The 9,141-nt window shown below is 58.8% G+C and overlaps 1 protein-coding gene across 2 annotated transcripts; it reads left to right on the forward strand.

Annotated features, from left to right (window-relative positions):
- The first annotated feature begins 227 nt into the window (after positions 1–227).
- On the forward strand, positions 228–9,136 carry MCOLN1 (mucolipin TRP cation channel 1). Of its 2 annotated transcripts, XM_077860091.1 has the most exons (14): positions 228–380; positions 2,643–2,839; positions 3,533–3,700; positions 3,778–3,943; positions 4,340–4,448; positions 4,678–4,774; positions 5,196–5,295; positions 5,529–5,635; positions 5,738–5,887; positions 6,033–6,134; positions 6,552–6,674; positions 6,948–7,163; positions 8,711–8,841; positions 8,963–9,136. In XM_077860091.1, the coding sequence occupies exons 1-14, from the start codon at positions 350–352 to the stop codon at positions 8,997–8,999; spliced, it is 1,734 nt and encodes a 577-aa protein (XP_077716217.1). In that variant the 5' UTR covers positions 228–349; the 3' UTR covers positions 9,000–9,136. The 2 variants fall into 2 exon arrangements, with proteins under 2 accessions (XP_077716217.1, XP_077716218.1); XM_077860092.1 differs by lacking the exons at positions 5,196–5,295; positions 5,529–5,635.
- Positions 9,137–9,141: the final 5 nt, after the last annotated feature.

Consider the following 9,141-nt stretch of genomic DNA (forward strand, 5'->3'; position numbering starts at 1 on the left):
TTACAGCCAGCCCATCCCCCAGCACACCGCGGCCGTCGGCGTTAGGACCTCAAGGCCGCCCGCCGCCCGCCGCCCGCCGCCCGCCGCCCGCCAGGAGCCAGCTGAGGCACGCATGCGTGCTGCGGCCGCGGGGCCTGCCGTGGCGCAGGGGGTGGGACGGGATCCGGTCACGTGCTTCCAGGGGGTGGGGGCGCCCGCTCCGGCCACGTGACCGCGGCGCGAGTCAGCTGACGCGACGGGGTTTGAAGCGGCACCGCGAGGGAGCGAGGCCGCAGCAGCGGCAGCGGCGGGCACTCGGACCCTGGCTGCCCCGCCGCGCCCGCCGGCGTCCGGCGCTCCCCGCCGCGGCATGGCGGCCCCCGTGGGCCGGCGCGGCTCAGGTGAGGGCGCGCGCGCGGCCCCGCGGGACCCCGAGCGCGGGCGGCGGGGCTCCCGGGCTCCCGTGCCTCCCCTCCGGTGCCGGCCTCTCAGCTCCGCGGTGGTGGCGATCGGGACAGGTGGCTCCTGGAACCTGCGCGGCGGGGGCGGCGCCAGCTCCTCCGGCCCTGGAGTGCGGGGCTGCTGTGCTCTCCCCGGACCCAGGCTCTGCTCGGAGTTCCGAGGCTCAGGCAGCGGGGGGGCCCGCGGAGGTGCCCGCGGAGGTGCCCGCGGTCTGCGTCCGTCCGGAGCGTAGTTCCGATTGCTCAGCTTTGCCAGAACCCAGAACGGGCACCAGCGTCTCCAGCCCTCACGTGAAACTCCCAGGATTCCCTTCCCCAATTCTCGAGGCAATGCTCTGCTCCTCTAAACTCAGACGGGGGCGGGGTGGGGGAGACCCTGCCTGAACCGGGCGCCTGACTCGATCTCCTAAGTCCAAAGCCGTGGAAGCTCAGCTTGCTTGAACTCAGGCGGTGAATGCCCAGCCTCCGCTCTCTGCTTCTCAGGGGGGAGCCTGGAGGAAGGCTCTTTTGTGTTGGTCTTCCCTTCTTGAGCTAGCTCGAGATCCCTGAAAGCTGTCCCTGCTGGTAGGATAACTCTGACCCCAGCTAGGGAGGCGGGCCCGCCCTCTGGCTTCGCATCCAACTATCTTGTAAACAACCACAGCAGCATCCAAGCTCCACAGGGACCCGCCAGGAGCTGGCCACCCTGCAGGACAGGTTCTGACGGTGCTCCCCATTCATCCCGGCGGCTGTGTCAGGCAGGCGGCCAGCCAAGCCCTGGAAAGAAGCAAGGTTCTCCCCGTGGGGGTGGTGGGGGTGTGTCAGGGATGGTCCTGGGCTGCTGTGACCGGCTGTGACCCCAGCAGTTTGAAACCTTGGACCTTTCTCTTAGGTTGATCAGGAGTGCAGAGAAACAGCAGTGCTCAGAATAGCCCCTGTTTGCTGAAGAATCACTGAGACTTGTGGGCTGAGCTGAGGCTTTTATCTGTTTTGTCTCACTTCATCCAGAGAACACTTTTCAGAGTTTCGATCGATTTCCGGGTAGACCTTTTATTTATTTATTTATTTTTGTTTTTTATTTTTAAGTAATCTCTACACCCAACATAGGGCTTGAGGCTGAGAGATGCATGCTCTTCCCACTGAGCCAGCCAGTTGCTCCCTTCAGTGTAGACTTTTTAAGTTTCCACTTCTCTAAGATTTTATTTATTTGTTTGTTTATGTGAGTGAGAGTACACAAGCGGGGCGAGTGGCAGGCAGAGGGAGAGGGAGAAGCAGACTCCTCGCTGAGCAGAGAGCGGGATGTGGGGCTTGATTCTGGGACCCAGGGATCATGATCTGAGACAAAGGCAGACGCTTCACCGAATGAGCCACCCAGGTGCCCCTATTTCCACTTTTCAAAAGAGAAGATGGAGGCTTTGAAGGATGTCCAGGATCCCCCAACTGGGAAGTGGCAGGTCTGGGATTCTGTCCTAGCGCTGGGAGAGTTCTAGAAGCTGATGCCTTTAATGAAGATGCTATGAACTGACATACAGGCAGTGCTGTAATAACAGCCATTGGCATGCATGCAGTGAGTCTTCAGCAAGTGTGTTCTGTCATTGTTACTGTTCCTGTCAATCTCCGTTCCCTTGGGCCTGTGGCTTGTGAGCGTCAACTGGATGGGCCAGGTCATGAGGAATGGAAAAGTCCTTTGGCTGTTTGACCAGAAAAAACCTGGAATGTAGCTGAGCTCTATGCTCATGCCTGGAGGCTGGAGTGAGTTGGGATGAGCCCTGGAGCCTTGAGTGCCCTGTGGGAAGCCAGTGGAAGGAATTCATTCTCTTCCCACAAATCCACGTCTGGAACAAAGATGGGATGTTCCTGACATTCCTATTACAAGCCAGCTCCTGCGATTAATGCCTTGTAGGCATCAAATACCCGGCCTCCGGGTGAGAGGCTTTGTCGCCCCATTCTGCAGATGAGAAGGCTGAGGCTCAGAGGCTGACTGCCCTGGCCAAGCCAGTGAGCAGCAGGGTCAGGAATCAGCTCAGGCCCTTTGGAGCCCCAAATCTGAATTTATAATCTCTGAGCAGTACTGCTGCATTTACACGTACAGTGTTGCAGATTTTCTGGGTTTTCTCAGATCTCTCAGAGTTCTTCTTTGGCTGGTGCTTGGGAACTCTTTCACCCTGTGGGCAGGTGGGCTTGCCTGGGTCTGGTCCCAACCGTTCTTTCCCATTCCCGCAGAGACTGAGCGCCTCTTAACCCCCAGTCCTGGGTATGGCACCCGGGCTGGGGCTTCCCCGCCCCCCCCAGAAGAGGAAGACCTCCGCCGTCGGCTCAAATACTTCTTCATGAGTCCCTGTGACAAATTTCGGGCCAAAGGCCGCAAGCCCTTCAAGCTGATGCTGCAAGTAGTGAAGATCTTGGTGGTCACGGTGCAGGTGAGTCCCACAGGGGCCCAGCAGAGCACCATCTGTGGTCGCTTCTGTTCCTGAAAGAGAAAGTCCTGGAGTCAGAACTCAGTCCTGAACCCACAGCAGCATCAGGACAGTGACAGTGGCTGTAATCAATCAGGAAACCCTCTAAGATCTGTGTGGGAACAGCTCCTTGTAACCTCACAGATGCCCTTTGAGATCCTGGCAACTGCTATTGGTGCTGTTTTATAGATGAGGCAGCTGAGGCTCAAGAAAGCTTAAAGGTCTTGTCCAAAGTCACACAGCAACCACGCATGGGGAGCTGGCACTTCAACTCCAACAGGCTGATGCCATGTTGACTCTCAAAGAGAACTGACCCAGTGGCTGACAGTTGCCCTGTGGTGGGCTTTGCGGACCCCAAGATGAATCCGACCCAACCCCTGCCCTAAGGAGCTTCTAGTCTGGTGCTGTGATTTAGGGTCTGTTACCACACTTCTGATTTCCTCCTGGTAAAAGGGCCCAACAGTGCTGCTTGCCCTGTAGGCTTGGGTTTAGCACAGAACCTGGCACCTGGTAAGCATCTAACGAACATTGGCCTCTGTCACCATGAGATACACGAGCGCCTGCTGTGTGCTGCTCACTGGGAATTTATGGTGGGCATTCCTCGTGCCCTGAGGGGAGCCCCATCCCATCATTGTCAATCCCCACTCCCCCCACCAGCTCATCCTGTTCGGGCTCAGCAACCAGCTGGCAGTGACATTCCGGGAGGAGAACACCATTGCCTTCCGGCATCTCTTCCTGCTGGGCTACTCTGATGGGGCGGATGACACCTTTGCGGCCTACACACGGGAGCAGCTCTATCAGGCCATCTTCCACGCTGTGGACCAGGTGCGGGCAGGCGGGGGCAGGCAGGCAGGCGGGGGAGAGTGGGCAGGGCTGACAGACCTCCTCCTCTCTGCCCACAGTACCTGATGCTCCCAGATGTGTCGCTAGGCCGCTATGCCTACGTGCGGGGCGGGGGTGGCCCCTGGGCTAATGGCTCAGCCCTGGCCCTCTGCCAGCAGTACTACCACCGAGGCCACGTGGACCCAGCCAACGACACCTTTGACATTGATCCCATGGTTGTCACTGGTGAGTAGGCGCGCCAGGGTATAGCTGTTGGTAGCGCCGGCTGCTGGAGTTACAATCCCAGTTCTGCTTCCCGTTCATCTAGAAGATAGGGTTGACCTGCTCATTAATAATTTAATGCTTGCAGGGTTCTCTGTAGAAGGCTTGGTTTGCAGAAAAATGCAAGAGTTGTGTTTTAATATCATTCACCAAATATTTAGGGGCTACTGAGGGCCAGGCCCTAGGGCCTGTGCAGGGAGTAAGACAAACTGGTCCCTGTGTAGGGGTGATGGTGGGGAAGGACGAATGTTCAGTTTGTAGTGGGAAGTGGAGGAGGGAAGGGGGCTGTTGGGGCCTCTGGGGAGACCTGCCTGTGCCTCTCCCGCCCCCAGTGTCCCTTCCCTGACTCCCTGTCCTCAGACTGCATCCGGGTGGACCCCCCTGAGAGACCCCTTGTGCCCCCCAGTGATGATCTCTCCCTCTCGGACGGCAGCGCCAGTTACAAGAACCTCACGCTCAAATTCCACAAGTACTGCCTGAGGGAGGGGGCCTCCAGGGCTGGGCCAAGGGTGGGGGGGGAGGCAGGATGCCAGGCATCCTTGGCCGCCCCCCACAGGCGGAGAGGAAGGCTATGCTGATGCCTGTGTGTGAGCACTTCCTCAGCAAGCTGCAGAGTCCGCATGGGGCAGGAGCGCTGGTGGTGGTGGGGCGGCAGGAGGGACCTGAGTCCCTCTCCCTCACTGAATCCTCCCTCCCAGGCTGATCAACGTCACCATCCACTTCCAGCTGAAGACCATCAATCTCCAGAGCCTGATCAACAATGAAATTCCAGACTGCTACACCTTCAGTGTCCTGGTAAGCCCGGCGTCCAGGACAAGGGTGGCAGGCCTGCCAGTGATAGGAGTTGCCCACAGGGCTCCTGAGGCTGGGGGTTGGGGACACTTGGCCTAGGGCAGCTTGGGGCTAATTAAGGGAGATGGGGGGGTGATGCCTGGGTGGCTCAGTGGTTGAGCATCTGCCTTTGGCTCAGGGTGTGATCCCGGGTTCAGGGATCGAGTCCCACATTGGGCTCCCTGCATGGAGCCTGCTTCTATCTCTGCCTATGTTTCTGTCTCTCTCTTTGTCTCTCGTGAATAAATAAATAAAATCTTAAAAAAAAAAAAAAAAAAGGGAGATGGGGCCAGACCAGCCATCATGTGGGTCTGGGAACCTAGGTCTGCCAGGGTGTAATCTGCCAAGAGTAATCTGGCTCCTCCTGCCCTGCATACCCCTGCAGATCACTTTTGACAATAAGGCGCACAGCGGGCGTGTCCCCATCAGCCTGGAGACCCAGGCTCACATCCAGGAGTGTAAGCACCCCAGTGTCTTCAGGCACGGTGAGCCCCCACCCCCCAGACCGGTGCTAGCAGGGGCCCCGACCTGCCCAGGGATCCCCCAAGCCCCAGACTGGCATGAACCCAGTTCATGACTCACCCAGGTAACCCCTAAAGCCCACTGGGTGGGTAGCCACAACCAGGTCTGCGGCCCCCGCGGCCTGGCCCAGCCCCATCCCTCATCATCCCAGGCCCCAGGCCACTCCCAGGCCTACCCAGGTCCTCTCCACCCCCAGGAGACAACAGCTTCCGGCTCCTGTTCGATGTGGTCGTGATCCTCATCTGTGCCTTCTCTTTCCTGCTGTGTGCCCGCTCGCTGCTCCGTGGCTTTCTGCTGCAGAATGTGAGAGCTGCAAGCCAGCCTCTCCCAGCTCTGGGGCCATAAGGGCTGAGGGAGAGAGGGTCACTTGTCTGGGCAGGCCCTCACCCCACCTGCTTCCTGCAGGAGTTCGTTGGGTTCATGTGGCGGCAGCGGGGACGGGTCATCAGCCTCTGGGAGCGGCTGGAATTTGTCAACGGCTGGTACATCCTGCTGGTCACCAGCGATGTGCTCACCATCTCGGGCACCATCATGAAGATTGGTATCGAAGCCAAGGTAGGGTCTGCCCCGGGCCTGATGTGTCCTTCCAGGCCCTGGTCCCTTATACTGCCTGCCCCCCACCCCCACCCCATGCCTGCCTGGAGCCACATGCCTTTGGGAAGAGCCAGGCCAGATGGGGTTGACACTGCTTCCCCCTTAGAACCTGGCAAGCTATGACGTCTGCAGCATCCTCTTGGGCACTTCCACGTTGCTCGTCTGGGTCGGCGTCATCCGCTATCTGACCTTCTTCCATAAGTACAATGTAAGCTTCGTATGTGCAGGCTGGACCTTCCGGGTGGTGGCCATATGCTCCCCAATTCTCACTTCCTTCCCCCAGATAAATTCGTATACTTCCAGCAGCACCAGCCTCCATAGACGGCCATTCCCGTCTTCTTCCCCATACCCACCCACTCCAGACATACTTGTCACTGCACCCCACCCAGAGCCACGGGAGCCTGCACCTTCATATCCCCACAGCTGAGTCCAGCCATGGGATGTCCTTAGGCCCCCCTCAGCCCCACCCCGCCCCTTCTAAACTATCTCCAGCTTTTGTGGCCACTCTGGTGTAACTACAGCCAGGCCTTGCCTGCTTCACCCCCTGTCGTCTCCCCATTGCAAGGCTGACCTAGGTTGTGGCCACACCCTCATTGTGGCCCCCTGCCCCATCTACCTGCCATAGATCCTCATTGCCACACTGCGGGTGGCACTGCCCAGCGTCATGCGTTTCTGCTGCTGTGTGGCTGTCATCTACTTGGGCTATTGCTTCTGTGGCTGGATCGTATTGGGGCCATACCATGTGAAGGTAGGGGCTGTCCGGGGCATGGTGCTTATGACTCAGTCGAGGGGTTCCTGTCTCCCCTCTTGAAGCCCACTTCTAAACACTCTGACCCCTGGTCTGTCGATTGCTGATCTGGGGACACTGAATGACCCACCTTGACCTCTGGTGCCTTACCAGGAGGTCTGCAGAAGTTCTGCCCATTGTTCCCTCTGACCCCCAGTGACCCCACCCTGTCCCCAGCCCCCAGTTATGCCCATGGCTCCTTCTGACCCCACCATCCCACTGCCCTGCTGGCAGTTTCGCTCGTTGTCCATGGTGTCGGAATGCCTGTTCTCACTCATCAACGGGGACGACATGTTCGTGACGTTCGCCGCAATGCAGGCACAGCAGGGCCGTAGCAGCCTCGTCTGGCTCTTCTCTCAGCTCTACCTCTACTCCTTCATCAGCCTCTTCATCTACATGGTGCTGAGCCTCTTCATTGCGCTCATCACTGGAGCCTATGACACCATCAAGGTCAGCACCAGCCCGCCTGCCCTCCCCCAGCCTGTCTCCATGAGGGGCCAGCACGCACATAACGGCCTTGAATCTGGGGCTGCAGGTCCCTTGGAGTTGGCCCCAGCAGGGTCTCAGGGGGCGTGAGGCAGGGTGAAGAGGGAAGGCCTCGGGGAGAAAAGGTAGGAGACTGAGAAGCCAGAAGAGGGGTGGGGTTGGAGGTGCCGATCACAGCTGCCACATTTTCAGTTTTATCAAGGTGAGGGCTCTGGCCAGGTAAGGTTCCTATGTCTGCTTTGACCAACGGGGAAACCAGGCTGTAGAGTTTTAGTGACTTGCCTGAGGTCTGCTACTAAGTGGTGGAGCCAGGCTCAACCTAGGACTGTGTGATTCCAGAAGCCCTGCTCCTAACCCTTCTGTCCTGGAGGGTGGCCTGGGTGGGAGCTCTTGGGGTCTGGGAAATGGTGGTGGGTCCTGCAGGCTGCATGGGTTGGAGGGAGAGGGGTTGGAGTAGAATGTGAGGATGGCAAGTAGATACAGTTCTTTTAGCAGATGTATCTGAGGGCCTACCCTCAAGCCCTGCGCTGGGTATCTAGGAAAGGTGGTGTATACAGACTATCCCCAGACCACTAGGCAAAGTGGGTGATACAGGAAGAGAAGTGTGACGACCAGCTGGTGAGAGGGATGAAGGTTACAGAGGGATCCCCTGCTTTTTAGACTGGTATTGGGGGTAAGTCCAGGAAAGTTTCTACGATGTGCTAATAGTAGTCCTAGCCACATAATTATTTCAATTTTGACCTTAATTGAAGTGAAATACAATTCCATATTCAGTTCCTCACTCACACCATTCACCCATCAAGTGCCCAAAAGCTTAATGGCTAGTGACTACCAGATTGGACAGCACAGATAGCGGACCTTTCTATCATCTCAGAAACTTCTGGATCAACAAGATGAGAGAGCACCAGGGTGAAGGAACAGCCAAAACAAAGGCCCAGTAGCCTGAAAGGACTAGGGGACAAGATGATGGCTTCTCTACCAGGTTGGGAGGAGGGTGAAGGCTCTGCTGAAAGCCGGAGCTGTGGCTGGGGATGCAGATGGGTGCCCCCCCCCCCCAAGTGTGGATATAGTCGTCCCACAGATATTCCTGTCACTCGGGCCCAAGGAGCCTGCATGGGTCTTGCTCTAGCACCCAAACGTCACACATGGTGTATCAGCCTTGGAGATTCAAGCCCAGACATGCTCCCACTGTGTGCCACCACTCGGTAGATGTGTCCATCTAGGCACCCAGCGTGTGTCAGGTATGGTTCTGGGTGCTGGAGCAGCAACAGAGGGCACCAGCTGACGGAGATAACGGGTTGTGCACATATTCAGGGGCCAGGGGATGTCTCCAGGTGAAGCAAACTCTGAGGAATGACAGGTGGAGGAGACCTCGACTGTAAAGGCTCGGTGGGGTGGGGAGTTTGGTTGTGGCCCACTCACAGGGAGGAGATCTCCAGGGCTGGCAGACGAGGAAGAGGAGGCAGTGGGGAGGGCCAGCCTCAAAGGGGCCAGCCTGCGTTTCTCCCCAGCACCCCGGCGGCGCTGGCGCAGAGGAGAGCGAGCTCCAGGCCTACATCGCGCAGTGCCAGGACAGCCCCACCTCCGGCAAGTTCCGCCGCGGGAGCGGCTCGGCCTGCAGCCTCCTCTGCTGCTGCGGCAGGTTCGAGCTGGGGACGGCGGGGCGGGCCGGGGGCTGGGGGCAGGGGGCAGGGGGCAGGGCGCGCGCCCCAGGGGACTGCTGCCCTCGCCCGCCTGGCCGGCTGACACCGCGTCTCCTGCAGGGACGCCTCGGAGGAGCATTCGCTGCTGGTGAATTGAGTCGGCCCCGCCACTGCTGCTGGACATTAGCCCTACGACTGCCGAGACTCACGCTTATTTATTTTTAGGGTTTGCTTTTAAGGACCGGTTCCCCGCCGCGCCCTGAGGACCTGGGCCCGTCGGGTCGGACGCGGGCGGGACG

Source organism: Canis aureus, chromosome 19, assembly GCF_053574225.1.
Source record: "Canis aureus isolate CA01 chromosome 19, VMU_Caureus_v.1.0, whole genome shotgun sequence".
In the NCBI taxonomy this organism is placed as follows: domain Eukaryota; kingdom Metazoa; phylum Chordata; class Mammalia; order Carnivora; family Canidae; genus Canis; species Canis aureus.

Coding starts and splice junctions, on each gene's coding strand:
- MCOLN1 (XM_077860091.1), top strand. CDS start 350: ATGGCGGCCCCCGTGGGCCGGCGCGGCTCAG. Junction 3,701..3,777: donor TCTTCCACGCTGTGGACCAG/GTGCGGGCAGGC, acceptor CTCTGCCCACAG/TACCTGATGCTCCCAGATGT. Junction 5,636..5,737: donor GTGGCTTTCTGCTGCAGAAT/GTGAGAGCTGCA, acceptor TGCTTCCTGCAG/GAGTTCGTTGGGTTCATGTG.